The following is a 27088-nucleotide window of genomic DNA, read 5'->3' on the forward strand; positions in this document are numbered from 1 at the left end:
GGGTGAGTAATTTGATTTCTGAATGTCTGGGCCCCGGGTACTCTACGCACCAATGATAGCTTTACTACAGGAAGCGCCATATTGAAATGCATGTTCCTCTGACACGCTTCTGAGCAGTAGGCTCTGCTGAGTCCTGTGGGTGAGCACAACGCCTGGCACCTAGGAACTTCTGGTACCTGCCCCAGAGAACTTTTAGGAAAGAGTGGAATGGACAGCATTCTTGAAACACATCTGGTGGCTGTCTGAGGAAAGTTGTGATCTTGAATTTCTCCCGATTTCTCCCCACCAATTAAAATGCCACCTTCATTCCACTGGCTAATCTTAGCTAATAGGGTTCCGTGTTACAATGATCACATCGTGGGTTTGTAAGGGACTGGCAGTTTCATTTGAGCTGGCTTCTAGTGTGGAATATGGAGTCCCTGTGGTAGTAGCTCTGAAATAAAAGAAAATATGTACATCTCTGTCCCCTGCTTACTGGCACAGAGTTCCTAAGACCTTTGTAACTTCCTGAGTGATAGCACCAGACACAGAGCTCCCCTAAGCCGTTTGGAATTTTCTAGGTGATAGGAAGAGCTTAGTTAGAATGAGGCAAGTTTGGTGGGGTCTGCAGTGCAATGTAGCATTGAATTTAAGGTCCATTTCTACATTACCCAGACTTAAGGTCAGAAAAATTTAAAAACCTTACCACCGACCCTGGGAAGCTATTTACCAGAAAGATCAAGCCGTAACTAAAAGCTTAGAACTTTCAGCTCTACTCCCTGTTCTCTGGAGAGGGGAGAGGGGCTGGAAATGGAATCGGGGATCAATCACGCCTGTGTAATGAAGCAGCCATGAAATCCCCAAAGCAGGGGCTTCAGTAGAGCTTCCAGGTTGGTGAACACATCTGTGTGCTGGGAGGGTGGTGCAGCCCATCTCCATGGGAACAGAAGCTCCTACTTCTGGGCCCTTTGGATGCGGCCCTGTGGCTCTCTTTGTCCGGCTGCTCATCTGTATCTCTTATGAAATAAACCAGTAAATGTGTTTCCCTCAGTTCTGTGAACAGCAGATTATCAAACTCAAGAACGTTGTGGGAACCCTGATTTAGAGCCAGTGGCTCAGAGTGCTGGTGATATCCAAGACTTGTGACTGGCGTCAGAAGTGGGGGCAGTCTTGGCACAGAGCCCTTAACCTGTGGCCTCTGATGCCAACTCCAGGAGGACAGGGTCAGACTGGGTTGTAGGACATTTGGCTAGTGTTGCAGAATTGCTTGGTATGGGGAACCCCCCGGGGTGACCCCACATCTGGTGTCAGAAGTGTTGGAGGCGTAAAGGAGCCACACAGGTGCGTTTCTTCCTACAAAGTGACTGAAAGCACGACAAAGCCAGGCAGGCCCTTCAGAGCAGGGATCAGGCTGGTTACTACCTATGGGCACCTGTTTGCAGATCCCCGGGTCTCTTACAACCCCGGTGAGCATGCAGCTTTCAGCTTCCCCTTGCATCAGAGGGTGCTAATATCAGTGTTGTTGTCTCTCTTTCTTTTTTTTTTTTTAGAAGATTTATTTGAGAATGGGAAAGAGAGCACATTGTGGGGAGGACCAGAGGGAGAAAGATGCTTAAACACACTCATACTGAGTGTTAAGCCCAATGTGGGGCTTGATCTGTTGACCCTGAGATCATGACCTGAGTCAAAATCATGAGTCAGATGCTTAACCGACTCTGTCATCCTGGTGCCCCAGTGTTTTCTCTTGAATGAGTGAATCTTGTCCTCATTGAAAAATGTAGGTTAGGAAATACAGAGGAGATTGCTTAAAAAAAAAAAAAATGGGAGGGCTCCAGAATTCTGTTTTAGGCAAGAGTGCCTAAAGAAACCTGTACAGAATCGCTCAAGGAACCTTCTGTGGCCCTGGCAACCGTGCAGACAGCACCAGTTAAAGCTAATGCCATACAGAACGTGTCTTCTGTGCAGAAGGCAGAGCCCATAGGAGAAGAGAGAAGCTGATCTGGGTGTGGCTGGTCTCTTCTTACTAACTGGCCAGCCTTAAGTCCCTTCTTTCCTGGGGTAACTTAAGGAATGTGGAGGACAACTCTGTGCAAGTTCCTCCACGTGAGGAATAGTAAAACCTCCCACCCTAACAGCCAGGAAGTAGGAAGAACTAGAACTCAGGAACCCTCTGTGTATAGGCTTCTTCCTTCTGCCTCCCACGCCCCAGCTTCGTGCCTCATCTGTCAGTCTCCCTCGTAGTTAACATTTGAGTTCTTTTTTTTTTTTTTAAGATTTTATTTATTTATTTGTCAGAGAGAGAAACAGTGAGAGCAGGAACACAAGCAGGGGGAGAGGGAGAGAGAAAAGCAGGCTCCCCGCTGAGCAGGGAACCCAGTGCGGGGCTCATTCGCAGGACCCTGGGATCATGACCTGAACCAAAGGCAGACGCTTCACGACTGAGCCACCCAGGCGCACCACCAACCTTGGAGTTCTGAAACACATTCCGGCACACCACGGTGTTCTACTAAGACCCAGCTCTGTGAGGTTGGGGGGCGTGGGGAATGTGCACATAGATGCATTATATAGGTTTGCAATAAAGCTTGCCTATATAAAGGTTGTAACACAACTTACAAATAACAAACTATACAACAGTTCTTTGTTGTAAATTTCATGTAGCTACATGATTTTCAGATTGGTTACAGATCCAAGAATTCAGAATAAAAAAAGCAGTTTATAGCTGCAGTTCAATCAAAATTTAACAAAATCCAACTATGAATAAATGCTCGATTGCGATCTGATTTGGCACAGAGTCGCTGCCATCACTGAGCAAATACAGTCTTACTGTAACGTAATTTGACAGTAGTTTCTGTAAACTAGTGGGAAGTGTAGCAGTGAAGACTAATTGAAATTAGTTTATTGACCGAAAGGACTGATTTGTGGATTTGGATAATAGTTTTCAAAATCTAGGAAAATGTTTTCCCAACTTCTGTGGTCTCTAAAATGTCGTGGGCATAGGTGTGACGCATTAATTGGCAATATGAACACTTTCCTCTGCCACTTAAGTCCAGACCAGTGTTGTCAGCCTCCTTCTATAAAAGGCCAGACAGCAACTATCTCAGGCTGGTCGGGCACTGTGCTGTTCTGTCTGCAAAGGAGCCAACCACCATATGTGCGTTAAGGACCATGGTGTATTCCCCTGGAATTTACAAAAACACGCCAAAGGTTGGAATTGGCCCAAGGGCCATTCTTTGGCAGTCCCTGGTCTAGAAAATGAAGCTGAACACAAATCAAGCCCTGATTTGGAGGGTTTGCCAGTGCCTCTGGTGGAAAACACTCCCACAGTGGCAGGTTTCAGGCTCACAATGTAAGGTGACTTATCATAGGGTTCGGAAGGAGTGTCGGGTAGCAAAGTGCAGGAAAGCGAGGACCGGAGTATTTTTGTTTCAAGTGCAGTTAAGTTGATGTGATTTAATTTTAAAAATGACTATATTGGACATCAAGCTTGCAGTGTTCCTGAATTCAACTGGCCTTTCCGAACTTGTGCAAAGAACAGATGCTCTCCTATGCTTTTCATAGGTACTGATTCGAATCCTCAAAACTGGGAGAAGCCCTGTCCCTACCACACATTTGCAGGAACTGAGCCACAGTAATTAGCTGACACCTTATCTTGGAATGTGCTTCAAAAATGGCAGTCTGACTTGCTAGCCCAATACTGCTCTTAACTTTATAGCTGTACTCACCCTAGGGTAGGTACTGCCTAGCTGAGATCCATTTACGCGGGTCTAGTGGGCAGAATGGAAGTAGGGAGTGCTTGGTGGGCTAGTGCCCACGTCTGTTACGCTTAAAAGCTACCACTTTGTGGCTTTTATATACTTGGTCCCTGTCCTATCTCTGTCCTCAAGCTCTAGGTCTCCTCACTCCCTGCCCACTCTACCAGTGACCTTTCATACCACTGCTGTGGTGACACTTCCCCCAGTCTCTGCTTTCCCATAGCCATTTCAGTTCCAGGCACTTGGCATGTAATTGACTGATTTTCCTACTTAACCGACGAAGAGGGAGGTGAATGCAGAGTTGCATGTCTGCATTCAAACGTAAATGTTGCCGCTTAGGTATCCAACTCCTAAAAGGCGGTGGCTGTGTCCCTTACCAGCCCATTGTGAGGATCACATGAGCTCGTGTGACAGATAAGGGCCTGGAACCAGAGTAGGCCTAATGGGACTCCTCATGTGAACGAGGTATGTGGGCTTGTTAGGGACCAGGCTTCGCATCCCTCCGAGCGTCTCCCTTCCAAAACATTAAGGGTGTGCACAAATGTATTTGAATGTCCTAACGGGAGTTCCTTTCCCACCCTCACAGTCTGCTCAGCAAAGGTGGACATATCCACGGGGAACTTGTACTGGCTGCCATGTGACCGACGTGCTATCCAGAAGACTGGACTCCCCGGCCCAGACACCCGGACCCTCTACACGACAGGCCGCATTATATTGCATCTTCTTCTCAACTGGCCAGAGAGACTGCTCTACTGGGTGGAGAGTGGGAAACATTTGCAAAGTATGACCCTCGATGGCAAAACCAGACGGCAAGTCTGGATGGGCACCTGGACAGCAGACACCCACATGACCTTGGACCTCGGTGCGTCTAGCATCCTCTGGACAGCCAAAGGGTCAGGTAAGTGCCACGCAGAGCAGTGGTTGGTAGAAGCAGAGGAGAGGTGGTAGTAAGTCTCGTTCCTGCGTGAGGAATGCGCTCATTCCGAGAACTAACTAGACCTGGGCTTGAATTAGGTTCTCATAGTTACAGCTTGGGCACGTGTCCCTCAGCTCAGACTCGGTTTCCTTGGCAAGTCCACATTTTTGACTTGAAAGGCAGAACATTGCAGAGCTAACATGCTTAGTTGCTTTTGGTTCGGAATGGGTTTCTGCCTCCATGAGCAGACCTAACAAACCCAAACCTGCCTTGCAAATGAAGCAGAGGTGCTCTGTCTGCTGGGTACCGGATACAACTTCTACTTCTGCCTGGCTGCCGGCTCCGACTGTCTCCACCAGGAGCCGCCCCCCAGGGCTGGTGGCTTCGTGCGGGCAACGGAGTGTGTCTACATACTGCCCGAAGATAGGAGGGGGCTTGCCTGACGCTCGCAGGTGGTAGATCTCAAGTTCCTGGAGCTTTAAACACTTTCCGGGACTATCTTTAACTGCAAAACTAAAACCTACAAAACTCAGTAGGAAGAATATGGGCTTCTTTTCAGTGGGGCTCACTGACCCTCAATCGAGGGCTGCCCATGCGTCCGTCCCCACCCCCCACCCCCCACCCCGTCACAGGTTACTCACTCTCCGCCAGCCTGTAAGCACTTGACTCTTCCTTAGGTTTGCAAAGTCTGAGTCTCCTAAAAAATAGAACATACACTTTGAACAAGACCTGGAGTGACGGCATTCTTGCAGCTCACGAGCCCTACCTGGTGACCGTGCACAGGGGAGCCCTCCTGCTGTGGGACAGGAGGACACTGGAGCCCTTCGCCGTGTCAAAAGAGCCATATGTGAGGACAATGATCATCTTGGCTGAGAACCAGCAAGTCCCAGGCGAGTCTTCCTCTGTGGGGTTCTTTGAAATCACTTTCTTTGCCTCTGGTCTGTGTGTTTGCGGAGGGTAAAATCCTGGGGGGTCTTTGTATTGGCCCTTGTCCCGACTCACAGCGCAGCAGGACTTCCCCCTCACTCAGCCTTATCCTGGAGGAGTAAGAGTCACACACGTTTCTCAAAGTTGCTACATTGACACGACCCCCAGCAAAACTTCCAGAAGTTTGCCCACCATAACCCCTTTGGGGAGTCCTCTCGTACGTTAGCATCTTAAACCTCTTCATCTGGCGGTAAAGAGATCCATTTAATTTATTCTGAAGCACTTTCCCGAACAGGTTTTGCCATGTTACCCCCTTCCCCCAGCAGCAGCATCTCGCAGAGGACCCTTTGAGGAACCATCCTGGGGCTGTGGACACTGGGACAAGCAGGTCCTCCCAGCTGTTGAAGCTGCCGCAGTAGTTCAGTTTACCCTGCTGACGGCGGCTTTTTCCCTCTTCACATAAGCCTTTGGCCCAGAGCCAAAAAGTTAGTTCCTGGACCTTGAGGGAGACAAAGCCGAAATCCTATCACAGGACCCGGGGGGCTTTGTTATAAGGGCTGTAGCAGGGAGTGAGCCAGAACCAGGCCCTGTCTACAGAAACTTGATTTTTTTTTTTTAAAGATTTTATTTATTTGACAGAGAGAGACACAGCGAGAGAGGGAACACAAATAGGGGGAGTGGGAGAGGGAGAAGCAGGCTTCTTACCAAGCAGGGAGCCCTATGGGGGCCTCAATCCTAGGACCCCGGGATCATGACCTGAGCCAAAAGCAGACTGAGGCTTAAAAACTGAGCCCTCAGGCGCCCGAAACTTTATTTTTCATTCCTAGCAGCTAGTATCAGGCAGGAGAAGAAGTTATTAGGCGTGAAGGAGAAAACGATTTGCCCTAATGTGAAGCCATCAGATGATTATGGGCCATGGATCACGTCTGACCTAAGGATCTAGGCTTTGAGGCCATTTCACTTTTTTCTTCTTAAGAGGGAGGCACACGTAGCTGCCCGGCCCCAACCTGGCTCTGGGAGGAGGGGGCCGCAGAAGCACGTCTCCAGTGCCAGGAGCCCAGGGCCAGCCTTGCTGACGCCACTGTTTATTGCAGATCCTGAGCTCGAAGGAGTGGCTGCAGATGGTCCTCCTGTGCTTCCTCTCACACCCCCATTGCTCTGTACCCCGTCTTCTGTCCCCTGTCGGAACGGGAAGGAATGCGTTTCTCGGGAGTACCTCTGCGATGGCAAGCCGGACTGTCAGGACGGCTCGGACGAAGGGGACTGTGCCCGGTTCTGCAGCAGACCAGGTCTGTCTCTGTGTCAGGAGGAATGCCACGTGGTAGGAGTGACCAGCGTTCATCACAAGCACCCTTGCCTCCCCTCGGTAAAGTGTCGTAGCTAAAGGTCCTAGTCTGTTGGAATACGGACTCTACCAGTATCTGTTTTATCATGTTAAGTCAAACGTTTTACCGGGTGTAATTTTTAACTATTGCTTCCTTGTCTCCTTAAATTTGCTTAAGTGTTCCAGGGTTTGCCTTAATAAAGGCTGAGCCATGAGCCGACCAGAATGGACCACTTAGAACAGATATGGCAGTGATTTTCCATAAGTTGTTCAAGTACCCAAACCAATATGAGTCCTTATTACTGAAACAGCCTCTTTCAGCTGGTTAATTTAACCAACCTGAGCACTTTATTAAAGCTTGCTTAGGGATTAGATAAGCTATAGAGCTTGATCAGATAGGATGCAGTCTACCCCTTAAGCCCCAGAGTGAGGGGGCGTTCATCTGACTATCAGCCTTCAGTAGGACTGAGCAGACGGTGCAAACCCCCGGTCCTTCCCGTCGCAGGGCTCTTCCAGTGTCTGAACAGAAACCAGTGCATCGAGGAGACGTTCCGCTGTGATGGGGCTCAGCAGTGCTCTGATGGGTCTGACGAGCTGGGCTGCTGGAAGCCCGCTGAAGATTGTTCTCTGCGTTGTGACAACGAGACCCGCTGTGTCCCCAAGAGCTGGCTGTGTGACGGCCACCCTGACTGTTCTGACAGGAGCGATGAACAAGGATGTGGTAAGTGCCGTGCAGCTCACATCAGGGACCTTGTGTACTACAAGGTTGCCACCGACCCCGAATGCACAGACCCCACATCACTGCCCATAGAAGAGACACAGGGTGACATTTCTGAGACTCTCGTGACAGTACTTTTGTCGACTGACCAACATAAAACCTTGTTTTAGTGCAGGCTGTTTAGAGACTACTTGATGTGCACATTGTCAGCTCATTGACACTGAAGCTGCAGCCCCAGCACGGTAACACCTGCCCCAACAAAGCTTGACACGTGCATTTGCTCCATGAGGCGGCTCTCAACGTCTGGCACTAGGAACGCCAGACCGCATTTCTGCTCTGCCCTTGAGGGGAGCTTTTCAACAGCAGAATTCTCCCAGAGTACAAAAATGTGGGAACTATGGCTCTAAAGAGACTTTGGAAAGGACACTTGTTTCCAGTGTGAGGACGGAAACGAGAAGGCAGAGCGTCACCTCGTTCCATCTCAGCTGGAAACACGCGCTAGGCAACACAAGTGTTTTTCTGCTTTGTGAAGGCATATCTTTAGATGACCATGAAAGCGTGGGAGCATGGATTTGAGGGTGATGGTATGAATTTTGGCAAGTAGGTGAATGTGTAAATAAGGAATCTGCAAATAGCGAAGAGGGACAGTACTTACCACAAAGTTAGCAGACTGGGATGAAAAGATCTGAGTTGGAAGGACATTGGAGATCATGGTACAACACTTCCCTCTTTGTGACAAGATTCCCATTAGTGGAAAACCAGTCTACTTGACGCAATGTTTCTTGAGCTGGAGTCGACCATCTTGAAGATTTTAATTTTGATCCTAGGTCTTCTCGTGTGGTCGGCCATCCTTATCTTTAGGTGTGATTGCTTTCCCCTCTTTTCGTTAGGATATGCCATCTTTCTTTTTAGTCTTTCCAGTGGCCTGTTTCAAGGCCCTTAATCGCATTGTGGGAATAGGGTAGAAGAGAGAATTTGGAGAATTGAGTGGGAAGAAGAGGAAGCTGGGTGAGGTATCATGACAGATTTGAATGCAGAGGCCATGGAGTAGCTGGACAGTATCAGTGCACTTGGGTTTACGAGAAGAACATCAGGAGAGGCAGGAAGGAACACCGGGTATAATTTCCTTTTCAGTGCATGTTTATGGTTTTGCGTAGGACCTAAGCTTTTTTCTTGAGCCAAGTCCAGCAACTTCTATCTGTAGGAACTGAGCCCAAGAACATAACATGTAGGGTATGTTGGATGTCATGAGAGACTTTCTCTCATGGATGACAATAAGGTCCCAGAGAAGAGTCCTACTCCTCAGCCTCTCCCAGTGTCCTTCCATGTATGCCCCCTGCCTGTCCCCCAGCCCTCATTCTCTGAGACAGGGTTCTTCTGGGCTATTTAGTAGGACTTTTCTAGCCTAAGACTATTCAACCACCTTGAGGGCTGGGGTTTAGTTCCCCAGGTGACGGCAGAAAACTGGGGAGTCTTCAAACCGCTCCACGTGCCCTCAAATGGCTTCCACATCTGGATGACTTCTTACCCAAAGCTTTGTTTTCTAGTTCAGGCGAAGTGCAGCGCCTTTGAATTTCAATGCGAGAACGGCCAATGCATCTCACGCTTTCTGCGCTGCGATGGGAACCGAGACTGCCTGGACCACTCGGATGAAGATGGCTGCTCTATGGCCTGGCCGCTGCGGTGTCCGTCGGGGGAGGTGAAGTGCCGGGACAGCGGAGAGTGTGTCCCCGTGGCATGGCTCTGTGACCGTGACTTTGACTGTGAAGACGGGACCGACGAGAAGGTAGGGAGGGCACCCTTCTCCAGAAAAACTGATTTCTCCTCACAACCAGAACATGTGTCTTCCTGTAGAAAATGTGAGAAAACCCAAGAACAGAGAAGGCTTCTCATCCCTCCTGCCCAGAGAGCCACTCATCACGACATCAGGGTGTCTGGAGTGAGATCTCTTGTCAAAAGGCAAATGTTTAAGTAGTTTTTATTGTAGGTTTACAAGTGTTGGGTCTTCAATGGCTCTGGTATAAATGTCCCCCCAGAGACCTGCTCCAAAGCTCTGCCTCCCCGTCACTGAGCAGCCACGACCCTGCCACGTTGTGGGAGGTGCAGTCTGGCTTGAATCCTGCTGCTTGCGTTTGACCCGAAGAAAGCACTTACTCCCTCATGTTCTACTTCCCCGTCTGTCAAATGGGTAGGAGATAGGCCTCATGGCCCCTGAGGGGGTGAGAATGCCTGTAAAGGTTCAGGGCTATTAGCAGGGGCACAGATGTCCCCTCCCCTCCTCTAGCACATGCTGCCCCAAAGCACAGTGTCCACGTCAGGGGAGGTACAAGGGAGGCTGGAATGTCAATGGGGTAGGGGTGGTTTTGGAAATGGCAAAGGAATTCTTCTTTTTTTTTCTTAAAGATTTTATTTATTTATTTGAGAGCGAGAGCAGGGGAAAAGGGAGAGGCAGAGGGAGAAGCAGACTTGCCACTGAGCAGGGAGCGTGAAGCGGGACTTGATCCCAGGACCCTGAGATCATGATCTGAACTGAAGGGAGACGCTTCACCAGCTGAGCCACCCAGCTGACCCCAAATGGCAAAGGAATTCTAAAGAAAAGTTTCTAGAGCACATTCTTATCATTTTTATTCCTAGATTTCTTTTCTTTTCTTTTCTTTTTTTCTTTCTTTTTTTTTTTTTTAAGATTTTGTTTATTTATTTGACAGAGAGCAAGAGAGATCACAAGTAGGCAGAGAGGCAGGCAGAGGGAGGGGGAAGCAGGCTCCCTGCTGAGCAGAGAGCCCGATGCGGGGCTTGATCCCAGGACTCTGGGATCATGACCCGAGCTGAAGGCAGAGGCTTAACCCACTGAGCCACCCAGGTGCCCTTATTCTTAGATTTCTTACATGAAGATGCCCCAATTTGACAAAATAAGACCTTTCTTTTCTCTTCATGGCCAGGTTCGCCTTACCTAGACCTCTTCACTTAAATACCTGCTGAAAATGTTTTTCTGAGTCTTGGGGCTTCTCTGGCCTCCTTGCAAAAGGGACTCGAGCATTGTCTTGTAAGCCAGGCTCTTTCTCCCTCCAAGAACCCCATCCTGGGCTCTGAGTGCCGGTGTTGCTGACCGAGTCACTGTCCCCTCAGGACTGTGAACCCGAGAAGCTTCGCTGTGGCTCCAGGCAGTGGTCCTGTGCCGGCGGAGACCAATGCGTGCCTAACGTGTGGCGCTGTGACGGGCAGAAAGATTGTGAGGACGGCAGCGACGAGGCTGGGTGTAAGTGTGGGGGCCCCCCCGAGGGAAGCGGCTCCCAGGGGCACCGACTGCTTGCTTCCTCTTGGCACGAGAAGCCAGCTCAGCCAGCAGGTGCTACCAGCCCTGACAGGACGGGGGTGTCTTGATTGCACATCCTTGCCGTGGAAGGGATGCTCGGGGCGGCAGGGAGCAGACGATATAACAGTAGAAAATCATCCTCTCGAGGCCGCACCAAGAAGTGCCTGAGCTCTGAGTTCCAGTGCCGCTCCCTCGGCTGCCTCGACCTCCGCCTGCTGTGTGACGGGAAGGAGGACTGTGCGGACGGCTCCGATGAAGGTGGAATGTGCCTGTCGTCAGCATGCAGCTGGGCACAGTGTTCCCACACCTGCTACCGGTCCCCGCACGGGCCTGTGAGTTCATGCCGCTACTGCTCGCCCGGCAGCCGTAAACTGAGTCTAGTGACGGGGGGAAGCTTGTCGGTCGGTCCTGACTGCTCATGAAACCCTCAGTCTTATGTGGCTGAGCTGTCCTGACCTGTCCTCTCGTGTCCGCTGAGCCCCTCCTGGCTCCTGCTGAGTCCTGTCAGGTTCCTCCCCTGTGTCGTGTCTCCTAGAACTTGACCACCCAGCCTCCAGAAACTCTGCTGTGTGAGCTTGGGGTGACACTTGGGACTAAGCCTGACATTTTTATGGACTTGTCTTCCATATGTGTATTTGGAATGTGACCTGCCCTTAAATCGAGGACTGCCCATGTTCTGGTCTAACATTATCAGCTGGCTGAACATCGTGACCTTGACTCTGATGGGCAAGTAGAAGAAAACAGTGTTCTGATGTCTGATCATGGTAACCTCTCCATTGGCAGGCAGCCCGTTCAGTTCACTCTCCATGCCTCTTACTGGTTCTGCTGGGATTCTAGGTGTCCTGGGCTGAACTTGGACCTCTACTTTAGTTAACTCAGGACCCACCATGGTAGCAAGGGTGTGAGGTGTGCAGTGCCATTGATAAGACTGAGAGAATGACAATTTAAAGCAAAGTTGGTTTTCAGAACTTTTCATTTCGAGCTGCTGAAATCAAGTACATCGCCATGTGCTTTTAATAGCAAAGTCAGGCATTTTCATCAAGGTTATGTGTCAGTGTCTTCAGGAAGTCTCAATGTTCTTGAAATCTCTTCAGGTATGTGCTTGTGAGCAAGGCTTCGAGCTGGGGAGCAGTGGCCGGGTCTGCAAGGATGTGGACGAGTGCCAGAAGCTGGGTGGTCAGCCTTGCAGTCAGACCTGTGTCAATACCCAGGGCTCCTACCGCTGCAACTGTCACCCTGGCTACTCACTGGAGCCTGATGGCCACACCTGTAAAGCAGCAGGTAAGCCGGAACCCTGATGTCTCCTGAGCCCTGGGTCAGGAACTTCCAAGTCCTGACTCTCCAGGAATACAAATGCAGACCTTCTTTCTCAAGTCTTAAACGCTCCTGCCTGCTTGTGCCTGCCAAGCAAGCCTAGAACATTCTCCAGATCCCCTTTTTAAATGCAGTATTTCAGATGGAATTAGATCTAGGAAGGTGTCTACAGATAAGCCGTCGTGATGACAAAACCATGGCTCAGGACCCTCTAACCACAGGTCAGCCTTACCTCAAGTTAGAATAAGTGTCAAAAGTCTTGACAAGCCCTTCTTTCCTGTCCACCTGAGCTTAAATACTTAGTTAGAAATATCTTTTTTCCTAGTTTATGCTAATCATGCTAATTTTATTCTAAGTGTTTTTAAATGGTGGGTATTAGCAGAAGCAGCACATCGAGGGGAGAACTACCGGGCTACCCCCAGCCCTGGCAGCGAGAAGGCAAAGGCTACTTTGCTCTCTGGTTCCTTAGCCAGGGCTGAGCTCAGCATTCAGGCTCCGTAAGGCCACATGCTGAACGCAGTTCTTATCTGGCAGGTACCGAACCCATTCTACTGGTGGCGATTCAGTTCAACCTCCTCCTCTACGGCTTGAGGAGCTTGAAGGAGGACATTCTGATGACTGTGGACAAGAACGTGATGATCTTCTCCATTGACTATGACTTAGTGGGGCAGAAGGTCTTCTGGATGGATCCTGGTGCTGAAAGCATTAAGTGGATTAGTATGGACACAAAGAGGAAAGGGACCGTGGTGAAGGGTATGTCCCATGCGGGCTTCATCCTGCCCTTATGAATTACATATAACATGGAGAATGAAATGGTCGTTAACAGTCTAAACGTTGATTCAGTGAAATCTTCTCCACTAAAACGGACTGAGGCCTGCTAGTGGGCTAGAGATGGAAAGCTGCATTGTCACCTCAGTAGACCATGTGAGTCAGCCAGTGGCCTCTATTTCTAATGGTCATCCTCCTCTGCAAATAGAAATTGCTCTGATGGAGATGCGTGCACCAGTTGTAGGATGACTTAACATGGTTTTCGAGTCTGATGCCTACGATCTGAAACCTAGTAGGAGCCGTGACTCAGCCTGGATTCACGTGTGGCATGGTTTCTGCTCTCTCTTCAGGGATGAAGTCAGACTGTGTGGCGGTCGACTGGATTGGGAGGAACCTCTACTGGGTGGATGGGGCAGCAGGCCAGATTTCGGCCATTCAGCTGACGGCTGTATGGAGAGGAAGATGCGAGCACACGATTGTCCTGGGCGATGACTTGGCTCAGCCACGGTCTTTGGCTTTAGATCCGCTAAATGGGTGAGTCCAGGGTTCAGAACGCCAGTCAAGTCGTTCAAGTGCATTATTCCTCTTTAGTTCTACTTTGGTGCTCTTCACTCAACACAGAAGGACTAAAAAACCTATCTGATTTGACTTTAAATCTTATGGTGATGTGGGTCAACCATACGTATAGTAATCTTAAAAGCTTCTGATAAAGTTCTTTATTTCAGTGAAGTGAGGTATAGGTGTTCACACTTGGTGGCTCACCTAAACTTTCTTCTGTGAACATAATTCTCCCTTCAGAGGTATATATATTTTTTTTATGGCTTTAAATGGCAGGAGGAAAAAGAATGGAATTAGGGATGGTGTTTTTTTTTTTTTTTTTAAGATTTATTTATTTATTTATTTGCGAGAGGGAGAGAGAGAGAGAAAGGGCAAGCAGGGAGAGCAAAAGCGCAGAGAGAGAATCCGCAAGCAGGCTCCCCACAGAGTGCAGAGCCCGACGTGGGGCTCGATCCCAGGACACAGGGGATGATGACCTGAGCTGAAATCAAGAGTCGGATGCCTAACTGAATGAGCCACCCAGGCACCCAAGAATAGTGTTTAATTTACATTAATGGGCTTGGTAGTAGTGGGGAAAATAATTGGAAAATAATTGTGTGTGAGGTTGAATCAAGGTTCTTCCATCCAGAGTCCTTTCTCTCTAGAAAAGTCCAGGAACTTAGAAACAACATATCCTAACTGTCAGAGCCCAGCTGTCATTGTGGTGGCCATGCGTGTACTGAATGTAAGAGCAAGATGGAGCAAAACTTAGGACTGAACGGTGATCCGGACTGGGTACCCTCTATCTGCTTTCTCCCCTTTTCAATACCTTCTACCAGGAATCTGTTACCATGGTCCTCAGGAAACTGGCAGTAGTTACTGAGGCGTCTATTGGCCTTGACTGTGACCAGTGAAGTCCGAGGTACACCTCTTCCCATAGAACCAGCCTGCTCTCTGGCCCAGGAGAAAAAGGCAGGTTCCCTATTTTCCAGGTCCAGGAACTACTATGTTCCTTGGCTGCTTATAACCATCGTGATATTTTATCCCCACATGATGACGAATGTGCGCCCTAAGATTTCCAGGGAAACTCTTTTCTTCACAATTTCACTTATGGCACAGACCAATTTTGAGGAAAATATAATTGGGCTAGAAATCAGTGTTTCAAGGAATGAATCGATATTGTCTGTGAAGTAATACTTTACAGCTGACTTTTGTCCACACAGGTTAATGTACTGGTCTGAAATCGGAGGAGAACCTCAAATAGAACAAGCGGGGATGGACGGTAGTGGCAGGAAAGTCCTCATCAGTCAAGGTCTTGGCTTGCCAACCAGCATAGCTCTCGACCGGTTGAGCTGGAAGATATTCTGGTCTGATGACAAATTTCACTGTATTGGCTCTGCTAATCTGGATGGTACTGGTGTTAGCGTAAGTATTCCTTGGTATCAGGCTGTGTGAGATGTCTTATGCCTTGTATAAAACTCCTCCCAGAAACCTCATCATCCCCATTTTAGATGTTGCAGCTAACACAAATCAGGAGCCCCTTTTCGGTCGCTGTGTTTGAAGATGAAGTCTTCTGGTCTGAGATGAAGACGAGAACAGTACAGCGCATGAAGAAGACAACAGGCAAGAACAGGGCTGTTCTCATCAAGCGTTCCCAGCAGCCTCATGGACTCAAGGTCTCCAGTGTACTCTTCAGAAATATTCCCCTAGGGGCACCCTTAAGTGTCAGCCCTTAAGCATCTGCCTTCGGCTCAGGTCATGATCCCAGGGTGTTGGGATCGAGCCCCACATCGGACTCCATTCTCGGCGGGAAGCCTGCTTCTCCCTCTCCCACTCCCTCTGCTTGTGTTCCCTCTCTTGCTGTGTCTCTCTCTGTCAAATAAATAAATAAAATCTTAAAAAAAAATTCCCCTAATTCTCCCTGAAAAGGCTACCAGTATGACCTTCCCAAGTACAGACTGTAGTGACCTCCTTCTGTCGTGATTAAAAAGCAAGGGTTATTCACTTGCTGTTTGTGAGGATTCAACAAGGCCTGGTGACATCCAGCTACTCTCTTGCAGATAATGCACGAAGTACTCCAGCCCAAGGCTCCTAATCCCTGTCTGGACGCCCACTGTTCTCACTTGTGCCTTCTGAGCCCGCGATCCAAGGCAAGCTGTCGTTGCCCAGTTGGCCTCCTGCTCACGGACGACAGCACCACCTGCGTTCCGCTTGAGGATTCTGCATTTCTGTTCCTCGCGTTGCCCACAGCTATCATGCAGGTACTGGTTTGCAGCCTCACTCACATGTCTGTGCCTGGGCCGCAGTCTGTTTCGGACTGACTAATTCGAATTCTCCAGGCAACAGTTATAATAGTAGGGGTCCTGGTCCTTGGAATATTCTTTTAAAAATTTTTTTTTTATTTTTAAGTAATCTCTACAGCCAATGTGGGGTTCAAACTCACGACCCCAAGATCAAGAGTCGCATGTTCTACTGACCAAGCCAGCCAGCCCCACTTTCCCTTGGAATATTCTGCACATACAACTTAAATTTTAGTATTCACTGTGTCCTGGGAGCTATCACGACCAAAAATGAAGTGGCTATGAAATGCGGACACTCCTTGAGAACTAGTACGCCAGCACACGGGGTAGGGTTCTGAGAGTGTGGTATGTCTGGCATAGTTGTCCAGGCATCTTGCTGATGATATAGAGTAATTCTAGTCCCAGCAGCTCAGCTGGGTTTTAGCCTGGTGAGGGGGAAGTACAAGTTATGAGGGAACTTTTCTTAAGTCAAAGGAGATACCAACAAATAAGTTATTTCTAATAACTTCTACCACATTTACAACTTGGTCACTTTAAAATGACAAATGTTGGGATGGAGGGTTGACTTCGGTTTCAGTAAGATATCAATAGTAGAGTCTCATTTAAAGGGGAGGGCCTTTCATATACAAGTGTATCCAAGCAACACATTGTACACCTTCGAAAAACTTAGTAAACTAGACAATCCTGGTAAACTTAGACAAATGTTGTATGTCAATTATAGCCCAAACATTTACCAAATAAAGGGGAGGGCATTTAACAAAGGGATCGATCTTTGAAACACATGGATTCAAGGACATTTAAGTGTTTAAAGCTCCAAGGAAGGGAGAGAAATAATGACTATGTTTTTAGATGATAAATTCAGATTTCCCTAGATTCTCAATATTGTGACATTATTGCAAAATCAAGATGGAGAATTACACTAGATTCAGCTGGTGCCATCCACCTAATTTTTTTCCCATAGATTTATCTGAAAAATCTAGAAGCTTTACTAGGACAACCAACTTTACCAGAACATAGGATACTTCCCTTTACCAATGTGAACCAGCTTGCATCCCTGGATTACATAGTCCAGGAAAAGGCTCTCTACCTTTCAGAGTTGGATAATGGTGATATCAGGCTACTGAGGCTCAAAGAATCTGGAAAACTCTCTTGGAAGAAAATCCTAACGGTGGAGGGAACAGTCACCGACCTTGCTGTGGACTGGTTGAGTGGAAACATATATTGGATTGACAGTGAGAATCCTCACATCAATGTAGCTTCCTCAAAAGGCCAGTATCCCACTGTGCTGGTCAGTAAAAATCTCTACCGGCCAGCCTCGGTTGTGCTCCACCCGCCCTCTGCAGTCATGTGCTTTGCAGACCTGGGTGCCCAGGACGATGGTGGGCGCGGGTCCAGCATTGAATGTGCCTCCATGGACGGCCGCAGGAGGAAGGTGCTGTGGCAGAAATCCCAGGTCCCTGCGGGCCTGACCTTGTCGGATTCGGGAACCCGAGTTTACTGGGCTGATACTGGTAAGCAATTATAACACACCCTAACACCCTGACTGAAGGACTTCAGCCAGAGAGAAAGAGTGATGTTCTGCTTTCTGCTCTTCATCCATGACTCCAAACAGTTTTAGGCCTGAGTTTACATATTCTGCACCACCTTCCAGACAAACCCCATTCTGAGTAGGATATAAGCCCACAGAGTCATGCAGTTGTCCCTTTGTGAAGGCATAAAATCGAGAACTTAACCAATGTGCGTGAGCCAATCTTTGGTGTATCACTGTTAGAGTAGAGTAAATGAAGAACTGTCCTTCAGAAAATGCAGAGAAGACAGTGTCCTCCTGGTGGGAGGCAAGACAAGACGCAAAGAGCTGCAGGATGGAGTAGAGCTGGGTGGGCTAAGTGAGACTAACTGAGTCTTTCTCTCCAGGGCGAGGCCTCATAGAGAGTATTCAACAAGATGGCTCTGGGTACAGAGTAGACCGCAGAGGCATTGAGGGCCTTTCCCTCTTTACCATTGGACAAGGCGTGATGTTCTGGATCACAACTGATGATGGTATGTCTTATTCAATGTCTGATTGTCTTTGTGATCTGAATTTACTCCTGGGTCTCTAAAGCAAATCTGCCAATGTCTCGCACTGATCTTGGCAAAGTCTTTCTTCTGGAAGGACTAATTAAGCAACTTCCCTAATCGAACATGTATGTGTAACAGGGATTCTATGACTTGGGGAAACTTTGACTTATTTGGTCATTCTTTATATGTGAAGATGCTTAGTCCTGTTCTGCCTGACATTGCTGGCTTTGATCCGAGGCTCTCTGCTTTTGAGGGCCTTCTGATATAGTACAGAGAGAACTGGGCCAGGAATTGGAACCAGGTGCGATAACTGCTCAAGGTAGCTGGAATACCTTGCCTATAAAATGAGTACATGTCTCACTTGACTCATACACAAGAAAGTACGAGGTGAACTACAGAATATTCTGTCCTTGCAGGGTATTACTGGTATTTAAAGTGTTTTTTCCTAAACAACAGTGTTCTAGTATGTTGTTTCTGGCTAGAGTCTAGATTTGGTTAAACTGGAAAACTCTATTTAAAATCTCTCTCTTTAATATTTCTGAACGCTGGTCCATTATCAAGTTGGGCTGGCCATGTTATAATTGCAAAAACCAGGTTGGGTAGATCCTACCCTCCAGAGGTGCTAATTTATTAGCTATGTGGTGAGACCTTTGCTCTCTGTTTTGAGATCCACTGGTGACACTTATTGCAGAAAGCCATTTTCAGATATGTTCTAGAACAATGTTTAAAATCATTACCCATCATTTGCATGGACTACATTTAAGTGTCTCCTATCCTAATTATCTATCTTTGTATTTCTGGACATATATGAATGCTCAACATAACTTACACTTGATTTTTTTCTGGAGGAAAGCATAGAACTATTTTTATTTGTCTTGAAATTTCTTTCCAGAAAAAAAAAAATTTAGAAAAACACATGTCTCTTCTGTAAAACTCTTGTTATTCAACTGGAGTTTATGCAGATGGGTGACAGTTTTCACAGTGAGCAATTTTCTTTGCACAAGAAGTTGTCTTAAGGGGCGCCTGGGTGGCTCAGTGGGTTAAGCCGCTGCCTCCGGCTCAGGTCATGATCTCGGAGTCCTGGGATCGAGCCCCGCATCGGTCTCTCTGCTCTCTCGGGGAGCCTGCTTCCTCCTCTCTCTCTGCCTGCCTCTCTGCCTGCTTGTGATCTCTCTGTCAAAAAAAAAAAAAAAAAAAAAGAAGTTGTCTTAAATTAAAATTTGCTTTTCTTGAAATAATTTAAAATTTGCTTTTCTTAATGATTGTTCACTGGCTTTTGTTTCAGCACAAATCACTAAAGTTTGGTACGGCAAGGCAGAACTTTCAGAAGACCAGTGGTTCCAAATAGACCAGAAGATTGTGGATTTAAAAGTTTACAGTAAACTTAGTCAACAGGGTAAGCAACTTTGCAGCGATGAGAACACAGAAGCCTGTTGAATTTCCCTTTGAAGGGGATCCTCTGCCCTGCAGTATCTCCTTGAAATGGTTTTGTGTTTCCCACTAAGTTACTTCTCTGGCAAGTTCTTATAGATCTGCATAGCTCTCTTGTCTTCATGCAGTTATATATAGTATAGTTCTGGTATAAAACTAGTCCCATTACTTTTCTAGGAGACAAAATAGTGGTATATATATTGGGCTCGAGTTTAGTATGATTTTATGTTCTCTTGTAGGAGAAATTACAACTGTGGTATAATTGAAATTATCTTTTAGCTCTGCACTAGAACTCATCTTTATTCTACTTATTGTCATATGTATCTGCTTGTGATGTTGACTCATCATTGTAAGTCCAGCTTGGGGGTGCTCAGATGCTTTTCTCCAGTGTTTGAGTGGAGCGATGATGGGCTTAGTTAAAGTAGTCATAGATACAGTCTTTCCTAGGCAAGAGGGACACCAACAATGTGAGCTCAAATGGTTCACCACACCTACCACTACCAGGGATGTTGACTACATTGGTCTTAAGCGAACGCTACTCCATTGCTTTGTTCTGGAAAGCTAAACTCTGTAAACTAATGTTAGTCAAGCTTAAACTTCTGAAGTCTTGGCTTTGTGGAGAGAAACTTCTTAGAATTCTCCAGTGTGATTCACGGTGAAGAATCACTGATCACTTGCCACCTGGTTGGCCAAGTGGAGTTAAACTGAAAAGCTGTCCACTCTGGAAAAAATATCTGGGTCCTGTAACTCTGATAGCGTATTTGTAGAATGTTGGCAGAAGACCCTTATGAAACCATCTAAATCAAAGTGGTTTATTTTGGGGTGTGGGGTCCACAGGTAGTAACAGCTGCTCCAAAGACAACGGAGGGTGCAGCCACATGTGTCTACCAAACCCTGAAGGAGCGACGTGTAAATGCCCCAGTGGGCACTACTTGGCTAACGAAAGCAAATGTGTTGAAGCTGTCCCGTGCTCTGAGCCGTCCCAGGCCTGTGAGGATGGTCGGGAGTGCATTTCCACGGAGCAAGTTTGTGACGGTCATGCTGACTGTCTGGATGGATCTGACGAGATGCGCTGTGAGTAATTCCTATCTAGGACCCCACTCTTGATCACCATACATGACATACTTTGGATATTTAATAAAATAATCCTTAATATCTCAACCTAATTCTTAATATCTAACTCTATAATATCCCTGAAGTTTTTATCCTCTCAATCACTTTTATCACTGGCGCTTTTAAACTGAACAACGTAAAACTTCTAACAATGGGCAGTTGGATACAGATTACATGGACGCCTTCTGGAAAGTTTTAGTATGGGCGATGTGATAGTTCCGTAGGGCTCAACAGTTTGTATGCTGTCTGAAAGAACACTGTTTAACTACATCTGATTCTGTCCGTTTAAATGGATCACATTGCGAGCATGGTCCAGGAGGAGGAGGTGGGGTAAACAATTTGACCTTAGTTCGGGTTCCCCCTTTTAATGTGGAAGTAGCACTTTCTGCCTCAAAGAGTTATGGAATACAAGAGTGTGTGACTAAATCTGCCATATGAGTACATACCATTGTCAGGTTACTTCTTAAACTCTAGCTAGTAGATGGTTGTTACAGAAATCTTACTGCCAAATACGGCCTTCATGGAAAGGTGTTGTCATGTCCGGTCGACCGGCTGAGCAACTGTGGTAGCTAATTCTGTGGTAGCCGCTATGCTCAAATTCTACAGCATTCCAGTGGTAGCCAAGTCGTGGTGGCTGTAGAGCTGAAGCAACAGTGGGCTCGGCACTGAAACTTGTCCTAACTAGTAAGAGAACAAACTGGAAAAGGAATCTTGGAGTGAAGAGTTCTTACTGATCTCGCAATTTCAATCTTAAATAGGAAAATTAATAGATTTTGATTCCCAGAGTTGATTCTATGGTCTCATGAATGAGGGCGGTTTTCTCAAAAACCTCACGTTACAGTGACTCTAGAGGCAGGTCAGTGAGCAAGAAATGGATTGTCTTCCCCATCTGGTTTGAGAACTACACCAGAAGCCTAACGTACCCTCACTTGCTCTCAACCTGACGACCAGGAATTGGCTCTACTCCTCAACAAGTATCTCATGCTGATTTGTACACGGAATGATGCTTATGCCAACAATGATGGAGGATAAGGTGAAATACCCACAGGCAAACCTAACTTTCAGATTGGTGTTAGAAATACCCTGTTGCCTACTCCCTCCTGCCCACTACTGCCACCAAATCTGGTCGAAGATGTGCAGCTTGTAGATCTTGCAAAACCAACAGTTTACTTGGACCAAAAAAAAAGAAAAAAAAATCATATTTACAGATAAACATATATCTTAAAAATCTTTCTAGATATTTACCACTTAGATCTACCATACTATTCTTTATAGAATAAAACCTTTTTGTAATTGAGGGAATCTGCCTTGACTAAAACTGGGCATACCATCCTTTAAAAATAGATTGGTATGATATACTGGTCCTGGAACCAAACAGTTTAAGTGCCTTAGGATATGCAGTTTTTTATATGTTTTTAATTGTTTTTTGGTTGGCCAAAAGGTAGTGGTAATGGTGACTTCACAGATTCAAACTTATCTGGTTAAGTCTTCTAGAATTCTTCTTCTGTAATCCTTTCTGACAAATATGTGTATATAAACTCACACCTGTTTTTGTAGGTACGTATCCAGATAAAACCCATTCAACACCAACATCTAAAAATGCAGAGGCTGGGAAAAGGTTGACTCCAGAAGCTTCCCTACCTTTCCAAGCTCCCAAGTCCACCAAGGCTAGATATCCGGGTCCAGAGGGGATGAGTTCTCCTGTCAGAAAAACATTAATCCCTCCAGTTTCTGCTAGAGAAAGCAAGAACTCAGAAACCAAGGAAAAAGGCGAACTTGTCCAGCCCAAGAACTTACAGAGAGCAAAACATCTACCCTGTAGCACAGATTTCTGTAGCGGGAGGGGAATCTGTACAATGGTAGGCCCGCTGAGAAAGTGCCGCTGTCCAATGGAATATGGTGGAGAGTTCTGTGAAGAGCCACCACGTGGACCTGCCCCTGGCTACATCGCCCTCAGCTTAACCATTGTCTTAGCAGTCGCACTAGTCGCTCTGGGAGCATTTGTCTGTTCCAGAAGAGAACATAAATTCAAAAGGTGAGCAGCTCTCAAATGTCCTCATGGGAGAGTTCATTCCAAAGAAGGCTTATAGGACTCATGGGATTAGAGGTATGGCTCCTTCCCTAAGAACTTATCCTCTGAGGAAGGATCTCGGGGATGAGGCAGCCCTTACTTGTTAGATGACCTGGAGAGACAACAGAGGTCACCTCTTTGGGACCTGAGGCAAATGATATTGTAAGAGGTAGGAGGCATTCATGCAGCTAGAATCTGCCTCAGCCCCAGAGGCACAATCTCAGGGATGAAGTGATGAGGTTCTTTGCCAATAAGGCTGAGTTCATGCCAATGGCTGGAGAAAAAAGTCAGGGATGGGGGTACCTGGGTGGCTCAGTGGGTTAAAACCTCTGCCTTCAGCTGAGGTCATGATCCCAGGGTCCTGGGATCGAGCCCTGCGTCAGGTTCTCTGCTTGGCAGGGAGCCTGCTTCCCTTCCTCTCTCTCTCTCTCTGCGTGCCTTTCTGCCTACTTGTGATCTCTATCAGATAAATAAATAAAATCTTTAAAAAAAAAAAAAGAAGAAGAAGAAGAAGAAAACCCAGACCTACTGAGTGAGTCAGGAATTCAAATTTTAACATGGTTCCCAGTTGGTTCACTTTAAAAAAAAAAAAAAGGCAGGGATGGGTTAGTTTGCCGGGGCTGCTATAACAAATACCATGGACTGAAGACACCGATTAGGTCACATGTGCTGGTTAGGGTCCACTTATATGCTGGGAAGGGACATTAAGCAGTCTATATATCAAGAAATACAGAGATAAGGAAGTTTGAAAAGTTATGTCTCTGTCCAGCACTCACAGACTAAAGAAAAGACCAGGAGAGAGAAATAGTGTATCTTTGCCCAAGGGAACCCTGGTTAACAGATTACTAATGTTAAGACTGACTGAAATGCTACCCGTGGGGTTTTGATGGTCACCACAGGTCTTTTTACCACATTAATCTGCTTTCTTAGCTCACCTGCCTCCAATATCCACTAGCCACTAACTTGTCCTTGGATTCTGTTCTGCTTGACCCCAGTTAGTAGAGTCCCCCAGTGGAGAAGCTGTATTCTTTTGGAAGTCAAGTGAATGCCTATTAGCAAATCATAATTGACTCAACTATCATCCATTCTGGGTCATTTGATTGATTCTAAAGACAAAACAGAATATAGTACCCATAAACAGTAGCCTCTGATAGGGGATGAGTCGGCCCTTTCCAACCATTGACCCACCCCAGCTTCAACCTCAAGGAACAACTCTTTTGACTCTGTTTTTTTGATTCTTAGAAATAGTGCAGCAGCATCAAGAAATTCGACCCGCCATAAAGACAATACCCAAGAAGAGGAGAATCTAATGAACAGTGAGACTTTTGTCAACGAGGCCTATGATGAGCAGGTATGCCTGGAAGTGTCTTTGAGGAGAACAGATTGTGAGATAGAGCTGAAGAATGCCCCTTCTGAAAAATCCAAGCTGGTGAGAGTAGGCAGTGTTAACTTACAGTGCTTTTCGTGGTTTGTGAATGATACTATTATGTGTCTCCAATGAGTGTTCAGTAACTGGTTTATCTGTAGACTCTCTTCAATCTCTAGTTCAAACCAAAGTGAAATGGGCATGAAATAGTAATCAAGACATTCAGCTTTTGGTGAACTTCCACCAGGGGCTCAGTCCTATGGTGGGGTGGGATGTTATTAGGGCTAGTTGGAGTTACCCCTAAAATTATGTCCCTCTGAGATCTCTCCTAACCTCAGTCACTCAACCACCTCTGCGTTTTGCTTTGTTTTAACGTAGTGTGTATTCATGGGTGCCTACATCAGTCAGTGGAGCATGCGACTCCTGATCTCGGAGTCATAAGTTCAAGGCCCACATTGGGCATAGAGCTTACTTTAAAGAAAAAAAAAACCAATAAATAAAAATTTAAAAAATAAATACATATGTGTATATATATTAAGGGTCTCCTGGCTGGCTCAGTCAGTGCAGCATGGGACTCTTGATCTAGAGTTTGTGAGTTTGAGCCCCAAGTTGGGTGTAGAGATTACTTAAAAATAAAATCTTTAAAAACAAAGCAAACCAAGAAAAAACTATCATAGTGTGTATTCTCTAGCTTCAGGTCTCTTTTCCTACAGGAACTGTTAACATTACAAAGTGACTAACCTGCTGAAAAAGGAGCGGAAACATCTCAGTAAAAATTGTCTAGACACTGCACTGTCTACTTTTTTAACGTGTGTAAGTAATGAACTGTAACTATGTGCGAAAATGGTAACTTACTAACATAACTGCTTTTTAAATTGGAGGATTGGTTTTGTTGGCGGAGATTGGAGGACTGCAGAGTCACAGGCGGGTCGGATTTCTGCACAAGCTCCATGTGATTTAGGTGAGGGCTCATCTGCAGAGACTGTCTGATCCCAGCGGGACTGGCCCAGTGCTGGTCAGAGGTTCTGGATTTGAATCTTGGTCCTGTCACTAACTTTGATGGGTACTTAATTGCTCTGAACTGGCTTTTTTGTCTTACAGAAGGGAAGGATCTCTTAAATCTTTACCTCTCAGGTAAAGGTCAAGTTTCTGCAGTGTAGCAAGAGTTCAAGTATTAGTTCTTTATCATTCCCTTTCAGATGTTTTACTACAAAGTTAGTACTCGCTTTTGTTGAAAATTTATAAAAAGTGTTTTTTAATGCTCTCATTTGATTCTAAAACCAAGTACAGTGGACCCTTGAACAAGACCGGTTTGAACTACACGGGCCCACTTACATGCAGGTGGTTTCCATCAGTACGTACAATACTGTGAATGCATTTTCTCATGATTTTCTTAGTGATATTTTCTTTTCTCTAGCTTTATTAGAATACAGTATACAATACATATAATACACAAAATATGTGTTAACTGACTGTTATGGGTAAGGCTTCTGGTCAACAGTAAGCTGTTAAGTCTGGGGGGATTCAAGGCGTGTGTGGATTTTCTACCACAGTGGGTGGGTGTCCCAACCGCTGTCTGCCCCAGGATCAGCTGTGCAGGTGGATTTATTCTACTGATGTAGAAACTCAGACAGTGATTTGTCTAAGGCTTGAAGTAAAGTAGGTAGACACTGGGGGCCTGAACATAGCATTACCGGTGTGGACTGGGGCTCATATTAATGAGTTCTAGCCTGCTGGGAAACTCACAGATGCTACTTAGATCCTGGACTCCCTTTGGCCCTCCAGATGGTATCTTCCTTTACACTCTTACGTAAGGAATCAAGGGCACTGAATCTGTGACGGGAGACAGGTAACAGGAGCGTTGTCTAACATTCAGTGGCAACCTGGGGCTGATCACTTAATCATGAAACTGTTTCTCCAATGGTAACAAGAGGGTTAAGAGAACCTACATCAGCCAGTGAATCATCACATGAAGATATAAAAATACGTGCACTGCTTAGTGCGTAGTACCAGAAGCTGAGAACCTAAGTCCAAACGATAGTCATGACTTGTCTTGGAAGTCTTTCCTTGCTTGGCTGTTTGTCTAGGCTATTCATAGTTAAGTTCGTTTCTTACAGCAGGCGTTTGTGTAGGCTTCAAGGCTAAGAGCAGTCCTAAGCTTATAGCTGTGGGTATGGAACATAAAATTGACTGTGCTTTGCAGTCAAGTATAAAAATTCCCAAGTACAGATCAACTTGACAGGAAAAACAAATGCTAGGGGTTCCACCCTTCCCGAGGCTGGGAGACACCCGCAGCAGCATTCAGTTTCCTGGGGGCGCTTAGCTGTATTTGAGAGAAACCATTTCCGCACCAAAGCGCCCGAGACCCCTCGCCACCACAGAGTGACTCTTCGGTTTCTCTTGCCACTGCTCCCAAGAACCATCTCCCTGCCAAGTTGGCCCTTGGCAAGGCTCTGCCTCCATCTGTGGAAAAATGAGTAAAAAAGACACGAACGAGAGTCTGGCTGGAAAACGTGCATGAATGACGTGCAGCGGCATTATCACTTTGTCTGGACACACTTTAGCTGTCGCCCTCACCTCCTGCAGACCCTAAGTGTCCAGCAGACTTCCAAGACTAGAGTTCCGGCTAGCTCCCTTGACCTTGGACTTCCGCAGGCTGTGCGCTGGTATGGTACCACCGGCCCCGCCTTCTACTCCACAGGCCCCGCCTTCTACTCCACAAGCTCCGCCTCCTGGCTAGACCCCAGCCGCTCCACCATTTCCTTTTCCGGGTGAAAGGGTGGCTGACAGCAACCCAATCTGTGTGTCGCGCAGGTACCCCTTCCCTCTACCTCCTGCCCGGGCTTAGTCATGTCTTTTCCTATCTGGTCTCCTATGAGTGTGTGCCTCAGTATTATCCCGCTTGAATGCAGTTTAATGTGTCGTTATGCATCCCCAATTCAAGAATTTACAAGACACCTCTGAACTCCTTTTCACTGACAGACTGAAGTATAAATGTTAAGTACCCATTCATAAGATTAACAATCCCTAACCACTGCTATGCCCAAAACTGGCTTTCATATGTCAGTTACCCAAACTTAGCTGTTTGGAGCAAAGGCATATTAACTGTAAGATAATACTGATGATCTTCGTATTAGGTGTTAATTTCTTAATTTCTCTCCACCTGAATAGACGAAGTAGTAAACTCCATAGCAGATGTGA

General features: G+C 46.6%; 1 protein-coding gene across 2 annotated transcripts in view; it reads left to right on the forward strand.

The window, feature by feature from the left end:
* The window catches only part of LOC125091756 (prolow-density lipoprotein receptor-related protein 1-like), a 42929-nt gene extending 15841 nt beyond the window's left edge, over positions 1-27088 (forward strand). For both annotated transcript variants that reach the window (XM_047715703.1, XM_047715713.1), the window contains exons 14-33: positions 4318-4629; positions 5325-5537; positions 6669-6863; positions 7404-7619; positions 9164-9402; positions 10743-10872; positions 11077-11261; positions 12024-12210; positions 12778-12996; positions 13362-13545; positions 14772-14973; positions 15060-15224; positions 15609-15809; positions 16810-17359; positions 17763-17888; positions 19192-19302; positions 20175-20411; positions 22008-22485; positions 23764-23872; positions 24601-27088. In XM_047715703.1, the coding sequence (XP_047571659.1) occupies positions 4318-4629; positions 5325-5537; positions 6669-6863; positions 7404-7619; positions 9164-9402; positions 10743-10872; positions 11077-11261; positions 12024-12210; positions 12778-12996; positions 13362-13545; positions 14772-14973; positions 15060-15224; positions 15609-15809; positions 16810-17359; positions 17763-17888; positions 19192-19302; positions 20175-20411; positions 22008-22485; positions 23764-23872; positions 24601-24627 (4286 nt within the window). In that variant the 3' untranslated portion in view covers positions 24628-27088. The remainder of the gene's footprint in view (positions 1-4317; positions 4630-5324; positions 5538-6668; positions 6864-7403; positions 7620-9163; positions 9403-10742; positions 10873-11076; positions 11262-12023; positions 12211-12777; positions 12997-13361; positions 13546-14771; positions 14974-15059; positions 15225-15608; positions 15810-16809; positions 17360-17762; positions 17889-19191; positions 19303-20174; positions 20412-22007; positions 22486-23763; positions 23873-24600) is intronic.

The sequence above is a fragment of the Lutra lutra genome, chromosome 2 (assembly GCF_902655055.1).
Source record: "Lutra lutra chromosome 2, mLutLut1.2, whole genome shotgun sequence".
Classification (NCBI taxonomy): Eukaryota; Metazoa; Chordata; class Mammalia; order Carnivora; family Mustelidae; genus Lutra; species Lutra lutra.